Here is a 23,148-nt window from a genome sequence, read left to right as displayed (position 1 = left end):
TGAATTTGACAGAATTCTTTATACAAATCTCTATTGTTTTTAATATAATTTTCTTTTCTTTTCCTTTCAGATGTGCCGGTTTCTTTAAGGTAAGTTTGGAAATAAATTTTTACTTTTTTTTGTTTCACTATTAACTCATTTATTTATTTATTTTAAAGAGTGCACTGAGGAACACAGAATATGACTCAAAATGTAGTAGTTTCTTTTTTTTTTTCTTATACTTTGACAGACCAGGTTCAAAGGTGAACTGACTCCATGAATATTGTGAAGTAACAGATAGTGGCTTTTGCAAAGGGATTTTGGGGTTTCAGCCTCCTCTTGAACAAAATTATATTCAAAAATAAACATTTTCTTTTTAATTTTACATTTACAAACATTATTATCATGAAAAAAAACTTACATTAGAAAAAATATTTCAAATATTTATACCATTAAGCTTGACAGTTTTTTATTATTTGTTTTTTAAAGAAAGAAAAGTCAATTTCAGTAATATCGATCTTGACTTTTTAAAGAAAAAGATGAAGTTATAATATTAAGGAATATAATTAAGGAATATAAATTATATTAAAATTTGTAAAATTATCCCTAAAATTAGACTAAATTTATAGAAAAGTCGGGATTTTGTTGGCGGAGCGTCCGGACACCCCAAGACACACTCCATGCGTACGTCGCTGTAGATAAATATACGTTTAAAACAATAAACAGTCAAGAAATCCTTGTGAATTATTTCGTAACAGGCAAAAAAAAAAAAAAAAAAAAAAAAAAAAAAAAAAAAAAACGAAAAATTCTATTTTGTTGTAGAGTGGTATATGGAAATGGAAAATGAAGTTTACTATTTCTAATTCATTCTTAAGATTCAAAGTGTTCAGAGACGATGATGAACCACCATTTTGTAAAATATTTCTATGACTGTATACTATTGATATCTTGAAATCCACTCACAGTGGAATATCGCAATTATTGATATGAAAAAGTCAGAAGTTGGCGCAAGATAATTTTTTTCATGTTAAATATACAATTTGTTAGATATCAAATGTTACATAAAGTGTGTGACTATTACTGTCACGTCCAGAATAACTCTATTACTAAAAAACACAATATCGTTATTGACCTCTTTATTCTATATCTTAACTATTTCTATAATCACGAGTCTTCACATCAATCTATCTCAAAAAACTAAAAATCATAATCTTAATCTTCTTACTTAACTTTTATAATCTTCCATGACTCTTGTCTGAAACATCCATATATCTTTCTTTGATATCACATGCTATATTCTATCTTCAACTTCTCAACTGTATGTGTAGCATTTAAAAGCACTTTGTGCCACTTTTAATATCCAACATTCTCCCCCCTTTACAAAATGAAAGCTATAACAAAATAAATGAAACCATACATTTTTAATATTTACGTTCTATCAACCAGAACTAGCCTCACTATACTGCCAATCCACGAACTTCTTTCTTTTCTTCCGCTGATTCAATCTGGCCATCAAAAAGTTAATCTGCGCTTGCATTGCATTTTGGTTCTTTATAAGCTGTGAAATAATTTGCTCTCGATCTTGCATGTGTTCAGGCACTGTGATGGTCTTCGGCGCTGTATAACCTCTATTCTCATCGACCTGCTTCGGCCAAGTACCACTCTTAGCATTCCCTCGTTCACTTTTTCTTCCTCTTCGGGTGACAAACCACTGTGTGAATACCTGTTGAAATCGTTTTGGTGATGTAACTTGAGGAGTTTCGATTGTTCCCATGAATGGGTTACCTTCTTGTTTTTCTTCCATGGAAACAGAAGTAAACAATTGCTCACATCCCACGTTTGACTCGTCTATGTCTTCCTTGCACTTTGTCATTTTCTTTTCACTCTGATCATAAAATAAAATGTCAGCTAAACCATTGTCTGTACTCGTATCGGGTAATCGTATCTCTTCTTCCTTTCCACAAGATAAGGTGTCTAAATGCATTAATCTAGCCAAATTGATCAACTCTTCCTGTTCTGGTTGACTGTCGTTATTATTCTGTGAGGGCATTTCATCTATAGTAAGAGTTTGCTGTTTAACTTCTTGTGTCACAAAACTGTCGTACTGGCATGCTAATGCAAAATGGTTTTTTCTTCCGCATTTGAGACAAGTCTTCCCCCAAGCAGGACAAGCTCCTTTCTTATGTGTTAATCTGCAATAGTTACAACTTGACCTGGGCTTCGGAGATGCTCTAGGTGATGATGAGCTGGGACTGGATGCCCGATTATCTGTGAAGTTTGAAAAACGACTTTTCACGGTTTGAATTGAATTCACTTTATTGTCAGTACCAGGCTTGAATAATCGCAATTGCTGTTCTGTGCTTTCCATCGTTAGTGCAATTTCAGTAGCTTTATGAAAAGTCAAATCTCTGGTGTTTAATAGTTTACGCCTTATCCCTTCATCTGCGACACCAAAGACAAACTGATCTCGTAAATTCTCTTCTAAACAACATGTATATTCACAGTACGAGGATTGCTTTTTCAGGTCTAAAACGAAACTAGTTATTGATTGGTATGGTTTTTGCTTCATCGTGCGAAATTGATAACGTTCCGATATCACATTTACTTTAGTGGCATAATATCCTTTCATTGCTTCCTTGATTTCAGTGTACGATTTTTGTGCAGGTGAAACTGGCCAACAGATATTGCACAGCTGTTCATATGCTTCAGTACCCATCACTGTAAACAAAGTTGACACTTTTCTTTCCTCAGGTATTTGTCCTGCTATGCATAAATGCTCAAACCGATCTAAGTAGGATTGTAGACGATCTGTTTCAATGTTAAAGGGTGGAAAATTCGGAATTGTTGACATTCTTGGAACGTAGATTTCTTCAAAACGACTGCGCCAATGTTAGATATCAAATGTTACATAAAGTGTGTGACTATTACTGTCACGTCCAGAATAACTCTATTACTAAAAAACACAATATCGTTATTGACCTCTTTATTCTATATCTTAACTATTTCTATAATCACGAGTCTTCACATCAATCTATCTCAAAAAACTAAAAATCATAATCTTAATCTTCTTACTTAACTTTTATAATCTTCCATGACTCTTGTCTGAAACATCCATATATCTTTCTTTGATATCACATGCTATATTCTATCTTCAACTTCTCAACTGTATGTGTAGCATTTAAAAGCACTTTGTGCCACTTTTAATATCCAACACAATTCTCACCTACATCATTAGCCTCACAATATACGTACTTGCACCCAGTATCATAAGCAAAGGGGAAGTTCCCGGATTTTACTCCCTCTTCCTTTGAACAAGATATTATGGAGTAAATAAATATTTCAAATTTGGATACATACGTATACAGAATTTACGTGTCACCTGAAATGAAATGAGCATGAATGTTTGAACTCCCCTCCCTATATATACATGAAATTTTCTGTATGCCATTTTGCTTGTGCCACTGGCTCCTCAAATCGAAGGCACAGCACTGGTGCCACCTATTGGTCATTCATATAACTATTTCTGTCATTCTCGAAACTTCAAGAATAGTCATACACTGTTTGTAAACTTTCGCGTAAAATGACTGTTTCGTAAATGTCAATATTTGAAATCTTGTAGTGTGCAATTCCTATTTATTTATTTATTTTTAATGTTTATCAATGAATGCGAGTAATTTTCTACAAGGAACATGGTTTTACTTACTTCCAGCGCTCAATCCGACGTAACCGACAGTACGTGTGCAAAGCGAAGTCCGAAGGCACATGCATTGTGGATAAAACGCACAGGAATCAATGTCGCGCTTGCAGACTCCGCAAGTGCATAGAAGCAGGGATGAACAAAGACGGTAAGTTTCTACGCTACCTTTTCATTCTTAATTATTATTATTATTATTTTTTTTATTTACTGGCAGAAGTGTCCGGCCTCGCACGTGAACAATAAATGTTTATGCATAATATTTGAAAGTAAAGAGCCATGTAAAATAAATAATGACAAACAATGCCTTAGGCGTTGTCAATTCCTCAATCAGTTGGCATGCACATTTTTGACTAAACTTTTGCTTAAATACCATAAGCTTAGTGACCCCGAAGATCAAGGGCGCCGATTTCTCTGTAATTTGGAGAGGGGAGAATTCAGATGTCTTTTTGGTTGCAGACAAGAGTTTAAGAAGGCATATATGAGGAATTAAAGATAATTTGAATTCAAATTATGCCAAATATTGTATATTCATAAAAAATACATATAACAATAAAAAATACATATTTATAAAAACACAAGGGACTGACATGAGCATTGGGACCCCGACCCCAGCCCCGCTAGGATCGGCGCCCTTGCTGAAAACTATGGTTTCGACACTGAATCCGGTCGTTTTGGATATTTTATTTTATTCGTTCTCAACCTCCATCGGGCCACAACTTGGACTTAGACGGCATCAGGAGTGTCACTATCATCTGAGTAACCCCAAAAACTATGAATCTGACACTAATATTGGTAATTTTCAATTATTTTTATATCTCACCCTCTTCCGAGCTCACTACTCCAATAGTTTTTTTTTTTTTTTTTTAAATTCTGAGTCAACTTGTCAACTTGTTTTTAAAGTTGACACACACTTTCATCCTATTAACATTAGGAATTCCTGAGCTACTCTATTTTTGGCATAAATTTTATATCTGGTGTTCTCTCCCTTAAGATATGCATCAATATATTTTAAATAGTCAATGGCCTCTTCTAGACTTCGGTTTCTGCAATACAGTTACTTACAGGTATGTCAAACCAATGGTGTAGATTTATCCTACCGGACAAACATACGAACATTTTATATATATAAAAATGAATGTTTGCGTTTTTTTTTTAAACGGTATACAAATCCACATCATTGACTTGGCATACCGAAGGGACCATAGTTTGAAAGAAGCTTGGAAGAGTCTAGTGTCGTTATGATATATTAATATATTTACGATTTGTTTTAAAACTATACTGAAAACTTTGAAAGTGTGAGAATACTTAAATATTTAATGGGTAATATATTACAGTAGTTACTGAACGAAACTTTTTTTCTGAATTATACTAAGAAATGGATCATTCTTCAGTATTCTCTGTGTTTTGTATAAATGAAGAAATGCACTATTATTTCTAGTCCATTTCCATAATTATTTGATTGTTAGTAGTAGTTTTTTTTATTTCTGTGTCCCCTTTTCAGCTCCGAGGTTGTATGAGACAAGGACCTACAATTTAAGGTGGAATCGAACCTGGGAGCCCGAGCGCTAAAGGCGCACGCGCTAGCCACTAGATGAACGGAGAGAGTTGGATTATTAATAGCATTGATTCTCTTCTGTCTTCTTTCATTTCTCTTGCTTGCTTCTTTGTTAAGACATTCCTACTAGAGTGGACTGGAAATACGTGACGTCACATTCTGTCTGTTACCATAATAATTATATAATGTGTTAAGTTTCATTCTGAAAGCCTTACAGTGGTAAATGCTGGTGGCTTTTTTTTTTTTTTTAGAGTTATCACCAAGAAAGTATAACAATAAATAAATTGATTTCTGGAAGTAAAATATGATTTTAAAAAATCACTTAAGTTCTGATAGGTAATATAGATGATGAAAGATCAGTCAATTTCTTAAAATAAAAAGAGATGATAAAATAATAAAATCAATTTCTTAAAGTAAATGCCCCACATAGCACACTACGTCCCTGGGATGTCCCATTTTGATCCCAATCATCCCATTCGGTTCCCGGGATTATCGGGACAATGAGAAGACATCTCATGGACGTCCTGCATGGGACGTCCTGAAGGATTCCCATGTAGGATGTCCACGGGACGCCCCAGATGGGACAGGAGATCCGAGGGAAAACCAATAGACATCCCTTCGTGGTCCCGTTGAATATCCCGTATCCTGGGATATTAGCGGACATCTGGATCTCCCGCGGAAATCCTGTGGATGTCCCGGGAACACATTCGGATAATTCCGGGATGTCCCGTCGTCCGTTGCCGGCTCAGTCTCGGACATCCCGTGGACGTACTTGTGCTATGTGGGATGGTAAAATCAACCACTTCTAAAAGTTAAAGGGGATGATTTAAAAAAAAATAATTCTTAAAGTAAAATAGCATGTTTAAAAACTAACCAATTTCTGATAGATTACAAAAAGTCAGTCTATTTTTGAAGTGAAAGGGAATTGTGGAAAATTAATCACCTGTGCTTGTATAGAAACGATGACGGAAGAAATGACGAAAGTACTATTCTAATTATTTTGAAAATTGTCCGTTTTTAGGATTTATTAGACTAACATACCAGTTAGAAGCTATCTGGACTGGACATTAAACGGACACAGAAAAGAAATTATTAAATTTGGGATAGCATATATTATGTAGGTTGTTAAGTTGCAGCATATGTAGTTTGGTGTCCTATTTCATGTGCTTCGAAGAATTGGTGGAATGAGAATCTGGGAAGAAACTAGAGAATCCCAAGAAAACCCACGACACGCTGTTGTCCACCACAAATTCATATTGCCTCCTGGGATCAGCACAACACTAACACCAGTGGCGACTTGTAGTGTAAATATTTTAATACGGCTTCTGTTATCTTTTCCAGCGGTCCAACATGAAAGAGGTCCTCGGAATTCCACTCTCAGGCGACAAATGTCCCTATACTACAAGGAACCTGACGGCGATGTTGGCCCTTCTTCTCTTTCAAACCAACCTCCAGTTCTTGACCTAGCGTTACCCAAAGAATCGGAACAGGCTGAGGCTGTTCCGCGAGTCGGAATGCTGCCTCCGCCCTTCTTGTGTCCTACTACTGTGCCAAAGGTAAGTACATATGTGAAATTCAATAGAACTATTAAACTCATGTGTATATACTATTACTATACTTGTGTATATAAGCCGCTTTTATTAAGTATTTTTAGGTGTCGGAATGGAAACACTACTTCTGCACTTGCACAGGGGTTTGTTCTTAGCATAAAACATATCATGTTTGACGTGAAATAAAAGGAAGAATAGGGTTAGCGAAAGAAGTCTTTAGGAGGAAGAAACTACTATTTTGTGGGACCTTGAATAAAGAGTTGAAAAAAAGACTCATAAAATGCTTTGTGTGAAATATTGTACTGTATAGGTGAGAAACATGGACGTTGCGCAAAAATGATGAAATACGATTGGAAGCTTTCGAAATGTGGGTGTGGAGAAGAATGGGGAGACATATCTAGGTCGAACGGAAAACGAAAGAGAGAGTGTTAGAAATGGTGGGGGAGAAGAGAACAGATTTAGATATTATTAGGAAGAGGAAGATAAACTGATTGGGACATTGTCTAAGAAGTAACTGTATCATGAGGGACGTGCTAGTGGGGTATGGTAGCAGGAAAGAGAGGGAGAGGACGAAGAAGGCTGTAATTAATGGACCATATAAAAGCAGAAAATTCTCCAGAGAACTTAAGTAAGGAAATAAGGTTTTTCGCATTGATTTACAATCTATAAATCAATAAATAGTATAAATATTTTTTTTTATCTCTGGCTGATACAGGTATACCTGTATGGCCAACTATAATTATAAGCTATAACCACTGGCGCAAATCCCGGAGAAATGAGGGGGACATGTTCCCTCCAATCTTGAAACTGAGGACTGTTCCCCCAATAATCCGATTTGAAATGTGTTTTTGGGGAGAAATTTGACGATTTTTGTCCGATTGCCACAAAGTAATGTGAGATGAAATTGCTGTCCCCCAGAATAAGCCTCAAATCTGCCCACCTCCCAAAGTTGAAGACAACTCTGCTCCTCTGATCCTCCCCAACATTGTTTTTCAACTTCATTAATATTTTGAACATAAAAAAAAAAAAAAAAGATTATGGGAACGGTCTTACCCGTCCCACCCCTCCTCCCCAATGTTGAAGACAGATTTGTGCCACTGGCTATAACCTTTCTCAACACTATAATTATCACACTTAACAAAAGTTTGGTTTTGTTTTTATCTTTTGGTTAAAATATTTATTTTCTGCTTTGCAGTTTCCACACGAGATGCCACTCCCAGCACCATTTCCATTCAACACGGAAACGATCTGTGAATCAGCTGCTCGATTGCTGTTTATGAATGTAAAATGGGCAAAAAATGTACCTGCATTTACGAGTCTGCCTTTCAGGGATCAGGTAAAATTATTTGATATTAATTAGTACTAATAAGTTGTCTAGCGATGTTGCAAGTTGTAGCTTTCCGTTTTTATACAGTTGTTGGTTACACAACACGTAAAGTAATGATATTAAATTGATATCTGATCCTTTTTTTTTTTTTTTTTTTTAATCTTCTAACGAATAAAGAGATCAACGTGTATTATAGGGTGCGCGTATTTTAAACTTGTGAACTTGGGGGCTGTCTTATATCGACCAACCCACTCCAGCGACATTGAAAACTCTCGAATCTTTAATTTGGATTAAGCTGATATGCTGTATATTGTTAGCGAAACGAAATGAAGTGAAATCTTTGTTTTACGTCCCACAGTTGTGCCATGCTGAGTAAAGAGTCGGTGATGATTAGACTGAATGAAATGGTGAAATGCAGCAAGTGAGAGAAAACAGAATCCCGAGAAAATGCACGCACGGTGCTTGTTCACCACAAAATTCACTTGGCGCGAGCTGAGATCGAACCCATGCACCAGAGGTGAACACGCACCCTCTACGGGAGCGCTACCGAGCACTAAGCTACCGTGGCCCCTTCTTAGCGAGACGTAAACATTGTCAATATGTACCAACATTCGATCGATGTAACCAAATTTCTGACCAGGAAGATATTGCAACAGCACGTCGTGACCTCATTGGTTCAAACAAAAGTCAAATTCGCTGCCGCGTGGTATAATAAGAGATTGTAGGTAGAATTCTTTAAAGCATGGAGGGAGGGGGTTCGAACACTCAATGTAATCTCAAATTCTTTCATGACACGCCAAGATAAGAAAAAAAATATATGCAAAGGTAGGAAAGTTGTTGGAAATAGGTGGTTTTCAATCTAAAATGGATGTTTTTTTTTTAATTGCACCAGCAATTTTGGTTTCACGATGGTAAGGCCCCTTATGTTAAATTAAAAAAAGAAGCAACGTTGCCAGTTTAGCATGTTCTCTTGGGCTCTCACTATACCAACAATACGAGTTCGAGGTAGATTAGGTTCCCACACATAATGTGTTCTCAATGTCATTTTTAGTTGCTCATGCGTTTCGTTAGAACAGGCAGCTGAACTGGCAACGTTGGTTTTTAATTTAACATAGAGCACCTTACTAGTGTGGAGTCCAAATGGTTGAACTGATTGTAAAATTCCATCATTTAAGATTGAAAACCATATTTTTTCATTAGCTTTCCTTTCCTTTCCTTTCCTTTCCTTTCCTTTCCTTTCCTTTCCTTTCCTTTCCTTTCCTTTCCTTTCCTTTCCTTTCCTTTCCTTTCCTTTCCTTTCCTTTCCTTTCCTTTCCTTTCCTCTTCTTTCCTCTCCTTTCCTTTCCTTCCCTTTCATTTCCTTTCCTTTCCTCTCCTTTCCTTTCATTTCATTTCCTTTCCTCTCCTTTCCTTTCCTTTCCTTTCATTTCCTTTCCTTCCCTTTCCTTTCTTTTCCTTTCCTTTCATTTCATTTCCTTTCCTCTTCTTTCCTCTCCTTTCCTTTCCTTCCCTTTCATTTCCTTTCCTTTCCTCTCCTTTCCTTTTCTTTCATTTCATTTCCTTTCCTTTCATTTCCTTTCCTTTCATTTTCTCTCCTTTCCTTTCCTCTCCTCTCCTTTCCTTTCCTTTCCTTTCCTTTCCTTTCCTTTCCTTTCCTTTCCTTTCCTTTCCTTTCCTTATTTTTGTACGTATCTTTACTCGCAACGGAGTTTGCCTGTAGATCTGGATTTTGATGCAGCTGCCCTAGTATTGTAAATGTTTATTTTTTCCATAATATGTTGCTGAAAGGGCGGGGATTAAAGGGCGCAAGGGAAACACTCTTTGCGTACGCCACAGATGACTAGCCTTCTATACTATTCACCACTAGTTCACATATTTTGCTTAAATAGGTTTCTCACACCAGAGTAGTTTAGTGGAACAGATGAGCTTCATTTATATGTTTTATTGCGAAGGGCTGTAACGCTTTTTTTTTTTCAAATACTACGTTTACGCCAATATACTATTCACTCAATATACAGTATACATACGAGGGACAGTCAAAAAGTCCCGGAATTTTGTGGTAGCTCTTAATTACTAAAATATAAACACAAGGTTACTTAATCATCTTCAAAGTAAGCACCTTCGGAACACATGCACGACACGTGCTTTACCATCCCTGTTATTACTGGAATCGCTGAGGAAAGTTTTCTTTTGATATCTTCCGAAGTTTAGCCGCTGTCGCGTTTCCACTTTCACTTTTAGCCCACCTATGAGGCTCATTTTTAGCTTTGGGAAGAGTCAAACATCCGATGGTGCTAAACTGCTTCTAAAGCCACATTGCCACGTTAAATGAATCTTGTAGCTGTCATTAAAAAAAAAAAAAAAAAAAAAAAAACTTTCAACCCGATCTTTCTATTTACTCTTTACATATTACAACTTCTTGGAGGCAAGAATGGTTTCTCCACACGTGTAGCACTGCACTCTAGTGGACAAACAGTGAACCTCCTCATTAAAAACGTATATTTTGGCGAACTTCCTCTCGCTGTCCAAAAGAATCCGTTGTTTCGGAAGCGGCGAAACTGCTTTTTCTTTTATGTCAGCGGGAGGGCGATAGCAGGTAGCAAGCAAGACGTCCCAGAATGTTGCACATCGTTCAACTCCTTGTAAAATGGAAAAAGGACCCTTTCAAGACTATGTGTACACGGTGAAATATGGTAGGGTTTCAAGATTTTTTTTTATGTCAGCTACAAGTTCTAATGTGACAATGTTTCTTAAGGCTACCAAAGTCTCTGAAGCAGATTTCTTCCCAATTTGCACATTAACTTGACGTTTTGGACGTTGCTCGAATTGCAACATCGGACCAACTGATGACCCCACATTCCACCGCTCAGCTTCACTACTCATACACAGCCTGTTGTGACCTGTTCATACTTGTCAACATTCATAATTAAACAACCTAAAGACTGTATTGTATGGTATTCATGGTGACTGCATCACACATGCCTAAATTACTTCATTTCGTTAACTTTTCGACTGTTCCTCGTATATTTCTGGGTAACTTTATCTCTACGTGTGAATAAGAAAGTATACAAATACACTAATGACGCATTTAAAATAAAATTTTCAATATATTCAAACATTAGTATAGTAAATATATAGTTATAAATATATGTATTTACAAGCACTACCATTCATGTAAGAAATGTTCTTTTATTTACAGTTATTATTGTTAGAAGAGGGATGGAGAGAGTTGTTTGTTCTCGGCGCTGCTCAATTTATGCTACCCATCGAAATTAGTCAACTAATCACAGCGTGTGGAATTATGGGTCACAACTCGGAGAGATCTTTGAATCTTCTAACGGAAGCGAAGATATTCCAGGATACCCTGGCGAAATTCAAACAAATCCAGGTTGACCCTACAGAATATGCTTGTCTCAGAGCAATTGTACTCTTCAAGACAGGTGTGTTGGGTTTTATGTAATTTTAGTAATTTTTTTTTTTTTTTTTTTTTTTTTTTGTAGTTACTTGTATTTCAATACAGTATCTGGTAACATTCGAAAGAAAAAATAGAGGTGGGAAGACTTTGTGCAAAGCCATGGTAGCAGATTTGTGGTGGCACTGAGTGTTTTTATGAAAATTAAATTTTTGAGTTTTACGTCCCACGTTTATGCCGGCTAGGCTAAAGGAGACGGTGAAGATGAGAAATGAGTGAAATGATGGAATAAAGAAAGTGGGAGGAAACGAGAAAACCCCGAGGAAACCCACGCACACGGTGTTCGTCCACCACAAAGTTCACTTGGCGGGAGCATGGTTGGAACCCGAGACTCCATGCACCAAAGGTGAACGCTCTACCACTTAGCCACCGCGGCCCCAATTGTTTTCATGTACTGTATAATCGAAGCAATAGTGTAACCCTTTTTCAAGTAACTACAGTCCACATTTCATATAGTGACTTGTGTCATTAATAACCTAAATCCAGAATAAAATATGTTATTAAACATGCTCAGTGCTTCTAGTCTGCAACAATCCCGGAGTGGACTTGGTTAGTGTTGCCAGGAGATAGAAATTTCTCGTCTTGAGACGAGAATGCAGGCGAAACGAGAAATTTCTCCAATCTCATGGCAACATTAGTTCTCTTAAGTCTTAGTTCTCAAACGTAGTTTTAGTGTAGCATAATTCATAGTTTAAAAAAAACTATAAACTGATAACGTGATTGTACGAACATTATGAAGTATATACATTTATCAACGTTTAAAGATATGTAAGTCATTACAAATTATACTCTAATAATGTACGGTATATGGCTTAAATGATATCACACTCTTCGTAATCTTTCGTAACACCGAAGATTCTCATATAACTTCTAGATGAAATTATGAAAAAGGCATAAAATTTGTACGTAACTTACAAAATCTGGGATTCAGACAAGAAAGAATTTTTCGAGACGCACGAGAGCTATACAGGGTGTTCGGAAAGTCTCTATACATACAGCACTATGAGTTGGAGTAAATCCTTTCTACAATAAAGGAAAAAAAGAGAAAAAACACAAATAATCTACAATTAATCTATATTTATTATAATTTTTGATACCAGTGTCAAATTCCACTTAAACAGTGTTGCAAGCATTCGCACAAAATATCTGTCTTTGTGTCTTTGAATAGGTTACGAATCAGGTGTATAGAGACTTTCCGAATATCCTGTACAAAATTTCTGAAACGAAATGAGAAAATTTTATTTCTCGTGTCGTGCGACACGATAGACTGGATAATATTTAGGGTTTCCCACGAGGCGAGACATAATTTTTTCTACATTCTTTCGAGACGAGATAGTTTCTATTCTTGTTTTGTAGGCAACCCTATTATTGTGTGCTGTTCTTGTATAAATTGTACATATTTCGTTGGAATTTTTAATGTTTCAACATTTTTTTCTCCGTCCCCAAAATTTCAATGGCGCAGATTATCATGAGCCCCTTTCTCCGCTGTGAGCAAACGAACTTTAGTTATTATAATGCACCAAATATACAACTTGGATCTACTCAACAATATTTTTATTATCAATTATAATAATAATGTAATACTGAATGAAATAATTGATAATAAAAATATTGTTGAAAAATATTATTATTTCAAAACTTCTACAGGATGTCCAAGTAGTTCCGCACCATAGACAAAATCATAGTACTTGCTCAATGTGCACTTCGTTGAGTTCCACACATCCTCACATGTTTGTAGTTAAATCACAAGTTTTTGAGCACACTTGCGATATAATCTGGGCCAATTGCTTTATAAATACGTTCTTGATCTTTTTGAATTTCTCCAGCTATCGTCTTACGGTAGTGTGAGATGGTGGTTGTTAATTGGGATAGCGTCGGTTGAGCTCACTGGTAAAACTCGTTGTGAGTAACCTTTACGCCTATATAGCAATATTATTCCCATACGTTCCACCTGCAACGAAATCTTTCACAACAAAAGAAAAAGTATTTTTTTACCAATTTGCCTATAGTGCAGCAATTTTCGGACACTCTGTACTTTGTAGTTAAATGGTGCTTTTAACTAATACTTGTGACATATTTTTTCTTCTATTTTTAGCTTTCGAGGGCACTGCAGCGGAAGTCAGAGGCCTCAGAGATGTACAGACGGTTGCAGCATTACAGGACCAGACTCAACTAACCTTAAACAAATATATATCAACAGCTTATCCTACGCAGCCGTTCCGGTTTGGAAAACTCCTATTACTGTTGCCTTCACTACGTTCAGTGTCTAGCAGGACCATCGAAGAACTGTTCTTCAGAAAAACGATCGGCGCTATTCCTATCGAAAGAATCATCTGTGACATGTACAAAGCGAACGATTTGTAATGTTTCATGTTTGTAAAAAAAATGTGATGTGTGTACATTTGGTCCGTTCAAAGCTGATTTCTGCCTGGCAGAACTCTGGGACGTATGATGATTTTTCTTGCCTGAGTCCCGCTTCCTTGACCTGGAAAGACCATTTGACCCTGACAGATCCGGTGACTCTGAGAGATCCAGTTGGCCGAAGGTACCAGTACCAATGTGATATCAACTCTACAGTATTGCTGTACAATGTTGTTAGTGATGGGCAAAACCCTGTCCTTCGGTTTCTAGAAAACCGTTAAAAAAAAAAAAAAAAAAAAAAAACTGGTTCGGCATTCTATGAAAAACTGGTTTCGGCTTCAAAACTGGCTAGAGTTTTATCAAAAACTGGCTTCGGTTTCAAAACCAGTCAAGTTTTCTATCAAAATCAATTTTGAAGAACCCGAAATATTGGTTCTTCCGATTTTCTGGTACAAACCGATTTTCAGGTTTTTTATAAAGATCAGATTTCTCCATCCTTAAATTTTATAATGGATTAGTGATGTGCACTATTCTAGCTCGAATAGTCACGTGTTCCATTTATTCCTGATGTAACCTTTCTTAATCAAGGTACCATTGATATAGAATGTCTTGGAAATTTCATATTTCAAATATTATTTCATGTTGTTGTTGTTTTCAAATTACCACAATGAAAATAATATAGTGCTTTCGAGTAGAATATGCAAAAGATTTAACAAACCACTGTTTGATCTCAGTGGTATCTTCTCAGATTCTACACGACAAGCTTTACAGTGTCGCTCGATTAAATTTTCATGATCTAACATGAAAAAAAGTATGTAGGTTTTCTTTTGTGTGATTCTTACGCGCTTGCAATTTGATAAACCTTGCAGTTATCTTTTAGTGTAGTGTTTTGACACACACACACACACACAACGAAAGACGGAGAGGAGAGAATCACATTTGTTACAATTACATTAGAAGCCACACACATACTTACGACGATCTTTCCTTGTTACGGTTCTGTGTGGGTCATGCGTCTAATTGCTACTAAATCACGTGTCACGAACTTCGTGACTCACATCACTGGATTATGTATGAACTACCTAGTTAAGCTTCTCATTAAAAAAAAAAAAAAAAAAAGTGATTACTGTTTGAGATTCCTTTGTATCAAAGGCAGATGATTAGCAGGCAGGAAGTCAACTAACAGCGGACGTTGTTCAGACCAAAGCCTTATGTATAGGTATCCTTGAAAGTCCCTCTGTCAACTGAATATTTTACTTAGAAATTTTGTATGTTATATTCAGATCACGGGTAAATGTGTTGCTAAACTTTTTGTATGCCACGATGTAGATTTTATAGGAGGGTTCACTGTTATTTCACAAATATAAAAATAACGGAAAATTACAGTACTTCGGTTATCTTGCTCTAGTTCTTAGAAAGTATAATGAAACAAAGTGACTGTGTTTAATTGATATATTTTAATCTCTCTTGTTTAATCACCCGTTTATGTGTGATATCTCATACAGTTACAGTTACATTTTAGCAATGAGTGAAGATTCTGATGAATTTACGCCCTTTTTTTTTAACTCCGAAGCGGAATTCAGGGATCCGAGCAACAACTAGTATTTTTATCCTAGGATATCATCCTACTGGGTATCGAACCCGGGACTATGCGCACAGGGTGATCAGGAATTCCATATCCCTCTTTGGGTACGGTCTTAAATTGTATAAAAAATAAAAATAAATTTTCTTTATTAATGTTGGTAAGCATTCTTGAAGCTGATACAAAATTTAAGGGGAAAAAATCATTCGTTTCTTACAAAGTAAGGTGATTACTTCTAGCCGAAACATTTTGTGCTAATTTAGTTGCGTGAATAAAACGAAAGTACATATGAGCGTTTTGGGTTCGTATTCAGATATCGTAACTATATTATCTGTCTTCGTATATCCGTTATTCAATTTCCTTAAAAAACGCACACTTAATAACTCACTATCAGTATATTAGATCATATATATATATATATATATATATATATATATATATATATATATTTGGTCTAGGAATTAATTCGTGCGGTTGGTACGCACACATTGAAGCTGTAGTACAAACACAAAATACATAAATACCTTAAGAAAAATATTGTCCATCGCTAGCCACCACTTTCGTCCATCTGTCAGGCAATGTACGGATTTCGTGGCGAAAGAAGTCCTCATCCTTGGAAGCGATCCAGTCAGAGACCCATGTTTCGATATCTTCTGAAGAAGTAAACAGCTGTCCAATCAAATCGTTGTTCATGCAATTGAACAAGTAGTAGTCCGAAGGAGCAACGTCTGGTGAATACGGCGGGTGGGCTAAAACTTCCCATCCGACATTTTCTAAATAGGTTTTGACCGGTTTTGCGACATGTGGGTGAGCGTTATCATGTTGAACAATAAGTTTATCATGTCTGTTCTCCCATTCTGGTCGTGTTCTGGACAGAGCTTGCTTCAAACGCATTAATTGTCGTCGATAACGTTCTCCATTCATACTTTCACCCGGATGCAGCAGCTCATAGTACACCACACCTTTCATATCCCACCATATGCGCAGCATAACCTTTACACAGTGAATATCTCGTTTTGGTTGTGATGGACCTGGTTCACCTGGTTTCACCCAGGCCTTTTTTCGTTTAGGTTTCTCGTAATGGATCCACTTCTCATCACCCGTAATAATTCGATGCAGAAACCCCTTTCTGCTCTGTCGTTGAAGCAGCAATTCGCAAATGGTTTTTCGTCTTTCAACGTCTCTGTCTTTCAATTCATGTGGAACCCAATGTGACATCTTTTGAATCATTCCCATGGCTTTCAAGCGTTTGGAGACTGTTGTTTGATCAACGCCTAATGCTGCTGCAAGTTGTTCCTGCGTTTGACACGAATCCTGCTCGAGCAATGCTGTCAATTCTTCATCTTGAAATTTTTTTGGCTGTCCAGCTCGCTCTTGGTCTGCCAAGCCGAAATCACCACTTCTAAACCGTGCAAACCACTTCTGACACGTTCGCTCAGCTAGAGCATGGTCACCATACACTTCCACCAAAATACGATGACTTTCAGTCGCACTTTTCTGCATGTTAAAGTAATGCAGCAGGACACCCCGCAAAAACACTTTATCAGGCACAAATTGCGCCATGTTCACTTAACTACAAACTGGTGTTGTTGACGCTTTAATCCACTGCCCTATACTAAGAACGATACGCGATGACAGGGGTTTGCAACACATGTGTGGATACACGGAACTGTGGGACGCTCCGTTCGTTGCGCCATCTCTTGTCCACCCGCACGAATTAATTCCTAGACCAATATATATATATATATATATATATATATATATATATATATATATATATATATATATATATATATATATATAGTAAACTACGCTCCAAAACAGGGTTTGAACCAAAATATTATAACACTCTCTTATGATGCGTATAAATATATATATATTTTTCTTGTAAAGAATTTAGTGTTATTGTTTATGTAAAATAAAATAAGAGCTTTAAAAATATTATTCAAACTGTGATGACACTACAAAACACTAAAATATTTTTTTCTTATTAGACACTATAGTAGAGAATTTTTCTAAAATGTAGATCTAAATTAGAAGTTAGTTTAGAATTTTACAAGCAAGATCAAACTTATATACAAAAGTGCACTTAATAATCTTGTTGTAAAATGAGAAAAGAGAACATTATTTTCCATTTTACATGACTTGATATATATTTAATTTTTTTTTAAAAAAATATATATCTATAACATAATAAAATGTTTTGCACTATGTAATATTCTTACCAAGACCACTATATTGTACATAGTTGAAATGAAATATTGTTATTTTTAGTGTGTTATTTTTCTTATAAAATATATTTTATGTAAATATAAATATTGTATATAAATATTATAAAAATAGTATTTACTGTTTTATTTATCACTTTTAAATTTCGTGAGGAATGTGCTAGGAAGTGCCAAATAGAGCATTTTTTTTTTAAATCTTGATGATAATCGGATCAGTAGGAGGTTGGCGAGAAACACAAGTAGAAATCTTGTTTCATAGGGGTAGTCATTTTGATCTGTTCATTGCCTTAATACTGCACTTCTTCCCCATAGTGACATTAGAACGGGGATAGAGGAAAGAATCATTTTTCAAGATCTTAAAGAAATGAAGACCTGGAAGGAAAATTAAGACAGTTATTTATTTATTTATTTATTTATTTTTGAAAGGAAGATAGAAAGAAAATAGGACCATAAAATTCGATCTGCGAGTCTGAGTGCAACTATTTCCCCGGATTTCACCATTCGTAAATCGAAAATTTCTTGTCTCTATTAGCTAAATTTTGCTACCAAATTTCTTTAGATTACCGCAAATTTCCTCAATCTACGAAAACTTGTTCGTAAAAGAGTGAGTTGGATCTGCCCAGTGGCGTACGCAGAATTTCATCAAGGGGAGTTCAAGCATTCAATCTCATCCTTTAGGGCCAAGCATGATTGTTTATTTTTCTATAATATCATGGTCAACAGGGAGTTAACTCTAAGCCCCTTTGCTTACGCTACTGGATCAGCCCACTAATAACGGAATTAATGCTTATCAAATGATCTTAATTTCTCCCTTCTGCTTCCCTACAAATTACAGCAAATGTGACTACCTGGTTGTCTATCCAGTTTTTCAATTTCTGTATATTAGATTGATTCTCATTCCGACCTTGTCTTGGAATTTTCTTTGTTTTTCTTTTAACTTGACATCGCGATTATTCCTTGTGAGTTTAAGCAAATGGATAGTAAACCTTATAGCAAAAAAAAAAAAAAAAAAAAAGTACTATTACAAACTGTATGGATGGAAAAGAACAGACTCCGAGAATACCCACAAACACAATAGTACTCTGCACAAACTTGAATAATCACAGATCAAGTCAGGGATCCGCTACACCAAATAAGAATGCTCTGCCACTGAGCCACCCTTACCACTTAATAGATTGTCTTTCTGTTTCATTTCCTAGCATTGTCATTGATTTTGCTGTTCACGGAGAAATACATTCGATTTCAGGCTGTATACCCGTGCATATGAGACGGACTTAACAGTTTATAGTGTTGTATAAGCTTCAAGGAAGAATAGAACATGGGATGCCTTATACAGAAGATAGGAATACTAACTACTAGTAAACACTGTATAACATTAGTAGTGCCAAACTCGCAATTTTCTGATAGTTCCATGTTACTGCCTCACACAGCTGAACTATTGTCTCCTTCCCAAGTACTCATTTAATAAACATGCTCATTTTAACCTATGACTGGAAATTAGGAACTACTTTGAATTATGAAACTAAGCAACACACTAAGACTGTGTGCTTAAGATAAAAATAAACACAAACACGTTACTGTTTCAACACTCTAATTTTGTATTCATCAGACTTAGACTCCTTCTCGCTACCCACTAACAACAGGATAAAGTGGGAAGAAGATGTTATAGAACCAAAGAACAGGACATTGGTGAGAAAATGAAAAGAAGCCAGGGAAATCATGAAGGCAGGAGACAAGGTGATGAATTGGAATGGAGTAATTTCGATAAAGAATGGTGGAGGATTTATACTTAAAGAAAAAGAAAGGAAAAGGAAGAAGAAAGAGAACAGATAATGAGGAAACATAAACTTGGATAATTAAAGTACAAAAAAAAAGTATCCAGCAAAAGGATATATTTTTAATTGAACAAGTGGGCAGCTGAATAGGTGAAAGTGAAAATACAAAATACATACTTTTTAATGAGGGAAAATGAAATGGAATGTAATCTTTTAAGTTTTACGTCCCACAGTTATACCGGCTATGCTAAAGGAGACGGTGATGATGAAAAATGAATAAAGTGGAAGGAAACGGGAGAACCCGAAGAAACACGCACAGCCTTGTTTGTCCACCACAAAGCTCACTTGGCGCTAGCTGGGATCGAACCAAGGACCCCAAGCATCAGGGATGACGCTCTTCCCCTGAGCAATCGCGGGTCGCTGAGTCCATAGGTCTTGGGGTCGCTGAGATTGAACAGTGACACTTCCGATATCGTTTTAATCCAAATTCATCCCTTTATGACCAAAATCAAACATATTCGCCCTGTGCGAAGAACGGGTATTTTGCTAATAACTTACTTAGTAATTCGTTGTTAATAAGAGTTCATATATTCAATTGAACCGCTTGGACGCCACTGAGTAACGCCAAAATTAAAAATTTAAAGGAGAAAACTTTGGACTTTAATATTTTAAGTAAATCGCATCAAAATAATATTATTCACTATCAGCATTAGAAAATGAACTTCATACTTAATGTTTTTTTGTTGCAACCATAAGAGAAATAAGAACTTTGCATGAGATATTGAACTTCAAAATTCTTTCCTGAAAAATGCTCCCGCCAAGTGAACTTTGTGGTGGACAAACACCGTGTGCGTGTGTTTTCTCGGGGTTCTCCCGTTTCCTCCCACTTTCTTCATTCCACCATTTCATTCATTACTCATCATTACCGTCTCCTTTAGCCTAACCGGCATAACCGTGGGACGTAAAACTCACAGATTTCATTTCATTTCATTTCTTTCCTGAAAAATGTTCATTTTGGAGTTAATACCACTTGGCATCCAAGCAGTCCAACTGATTGATGAGTTGTCAGCACATGGGCTTAGCGTTTGACTTTCTAAACGAGAGAATAACAACGAGCAGGAAACAAACCTAGGACAACGCTCATTAACTATTCTAGTAATACTAATGAAAATATAGAAATCTGTAATGAATTGCTGTTGCTAAATTGTGTTACTTTCGATCACCCGCTTAAAAAAAAAAAAAAAAAAAAAAAAAAATCTGTGCAGCTACCTTTGTTACATGTGGTCCCGGACATTGATTCTGTGAAGTCATGGAATTATCCGCTTTAATTTAAGCAGTGATGTGCCGTAAACTATAATTTTACGTCTACGTGATTGTCTACTGTAATCTATACGTAATCTACATCACACCTTTTCCCGTGTAGACTATGTAGACAACCACTAACAAATGTAAGGAAGAATTTCGTTGCTCGTTTGTTCATATTTCCTCATTCAGTTGTTTTGCTTCGGTGCAGCGAAAGATTAGGGAAACGACTAACATACAAAAAGTAGAGGGAATTATCTAATCCGTATGTTTACTGCGCTCTGCACATACCACTTCCTTAGATTTTCCACTTCGAGCACTGCTTTTATAATGAAACTTACAAAACTAATTCTCACCTGTGGGCTTTCAGTCTTGAATCTGCTGTATTTCCCAATTTTTTCTTGGATATTTTACAAAATGCATAATATTTTTCATTTTCTTTCATCAAGACGAAACTAAGTAATCGAAAGTTACTATTCGCTGGTCTAGGCATTTTATTTTGTACGCAATTTCGCAAGGTAACGACAAAAGAAAGCTCCTTTATTGTCCACGACGCCATATTAAATTACGTGTTGTTGACATATTCTACATAGTCTACGTTGTTTACATTGTCTACGCATAGTTGACACGTAAACGTAAACTATCGTTTTTTACGCGTAGACGCACATCTCTGAATTTAAGAATAAGAGAAAATCAAGGAATTATTTAAATTAAGAGTGAGTGAACTCCGAACTATGAGCAGAAATATCAGCAATGACATTCAATTGCTTGCTCACTATACATTATTGAAATAAAAAGCATTCTGGCCGGCAATAGTCTTCGTCGTAACGAGAAGCATGTTTAGTTTAATATTTACCCGTTCATTGTATGAATACGCCATGAGTTAAAAAGGGTTGAAACTGTTAATCTAAATCTCTGGGTTTATAGCAGCGATTCTCAAAGTATGGTTGGTGAAGCACAAGTGGCCTGCCATTGTGGTCCTCTTAGAATCCAATATTAGTCGAAAAAATACAGAAAAATAAATGCAAGTGGATTCCTCATCACACACTATAGTTGAAAATCTTAAACAAATACACAGGGGACTCCTCTTAACTGCCCTCTCTTTAACTGGCCGTCGGCTTAACCGCCCGTCGACTAAGAAAGTCAATGTCGAAATTAGCCGCATTTGATGCTCTACATCAATAATAAATATACACACAACAAGATACTGTACTTTATTCAGCATTGTAGGCTCAATATTTTTTTTTTTTTTTTTGAGTTTTGGTTTTCTTCAATAAATACGCATACAATAGTAAATACGCACGTGGTTTGTATGATAGCCTAGTGTACTTTATTCAGTATTTCGTTCAATTGCGTGCCACTTAAGGAGATTGAGGCCGAAACTTCTGATTTTGATAAGTTAAATTCATTGAGAATTATAATATTGTGATCATTACGTAATGACTTTATGGGTAGAGTCAATAATGGACCAAAATTTATCAATTCACCAATTTTATTATAAAATTAAGTCTTTTGTGTCTACAAAAGTTCTAATAACAAAGTTTCTCTATAATGACCAAGGTTTGCAGGTTATAATGTTCTCTGTACATTATAACCCCTTAGCTTCATAGCAGCCTCCAGGGTACTCAAGGATTCGGTTCTAGGAAACCTCAGCTCATAGCAGCCTTTGTGAGGTACGGTGTTGCTTAAGGGGACAGACTACCAAACATTTTTGAAAAACTAATAATTTTTCTTTTGCCCGTTTTTCGTAAGTGGAAAGAGGTAATAAAATGTAACTTACCACAATAATAGATAATACTATTCTACACCCGAAAATACGGATCGAAAGAATTTTCAGTGTTGCCATCCATAGAAATAACAGTGTGACCAGAATTTGAATTACTCAAAAATCTAGGTAAAGGCAGCGACTAGAAAAATGAACTCAACGATAATTGATGACTTATCATACTGTCTATCTTTCTTGTTTACCACTTTTTAAATAACATTTCTATTTATTTTATAAACCTTACATAAATTATTACAAAATAAATAAGTCATTACAAAATAAATAGAAATATTATTTAAAAAGTAGTAAACAAGGAACATAGACAGTATGATAAGTCAGCAATTACCGTTGAATTCATTTTCCTAGTTGCTGCCTTTACCTAGATTTTTGAGTAATTCAAATTTTGGTCACACTGTAATTTCTATGGATGGCAACATTGAAAATTCTTCCGATTCGTATTTTCAGGTGTAGAATAACATTATCTCTTATTGTGGTAAGTTACATTTTATTACCTCTTTACACTTACGAGAAACGGGCAAAAGAAAAATTATTAGT

The 23,148-nt window shown here is 35.9% G+C and overlaps 1 protein-coding gene and 1 long non-coding RNA gene across 3 annotated transcripts in view; one reads left to right on the top strand and one right to left on the bottom strand.

The window, feature by feature from the left end:
- Positions 1 to 15,375, top strand: part of tll (nuclear receptor subfamily 2 group E member tailless) — a 52,120-nt gene extending 36,745 nt beyond the window's left edge. The window contains exons 3-8 of one of the 2 annotated variants that reach the window (XM_081729371.1): positions 71 to 89; positions 3,689 to 3,824; positions 6,573 to 6,787; positions 7,977 to 8,117; positions 11,308 to 11,548; positions 13,676 to 15,375. In XM_081729371.1, coding sequence (XP_081585497.1) covers positions 71 to 89; positions 3,689 to 3,824; positions 6,573 to 6,787; positions 7,977 to 8,117; positions 11,308 to 11,548; positions 13,676 to 13,944 — 1,021 coding nt within the window. In that variant the 3' untranslated portion in view covers positions 13,945 to 15,375. The remainder of the gene's footprint in view (positions 1 to 70; positions 90 to 3,688; positions 3,825 to 6,572; positions 6,788 to 7,976; positions 8,118 to 11,307; positions 11,549 to 13,675) is intronic. The other variant, XM_081729372.1, reaches the window with a different exon arrangement.
- LOC145663104 (uncharacterized) overlaps positions 1 to 23,148 on the bottom strand; it is a 645,511-nt gene that overhangs the window by 413,829 nt on the left and 208,534 nt on the right. The window lies entirely within an intron of this gene.

Source organism: Thermobia domestica, chromosome 10, assembly GCF_964235325.1.
Source record: "Thermobia domestica chromosome 10, izTheDome1.hap1.1, whole genome shotgun sequence".
Lineage (NCBI taxonomy): Eukaryota > Metazoa > Arthropoda > Insecta > Zygentoma > Lepismatidae > Thermobia > Thermobia domestica.
The sequence above is the reverse complement of the archived record's forward strand: the minus strand, read 5'-3'. Positions and strand labels throughout refer to the sequence as shown.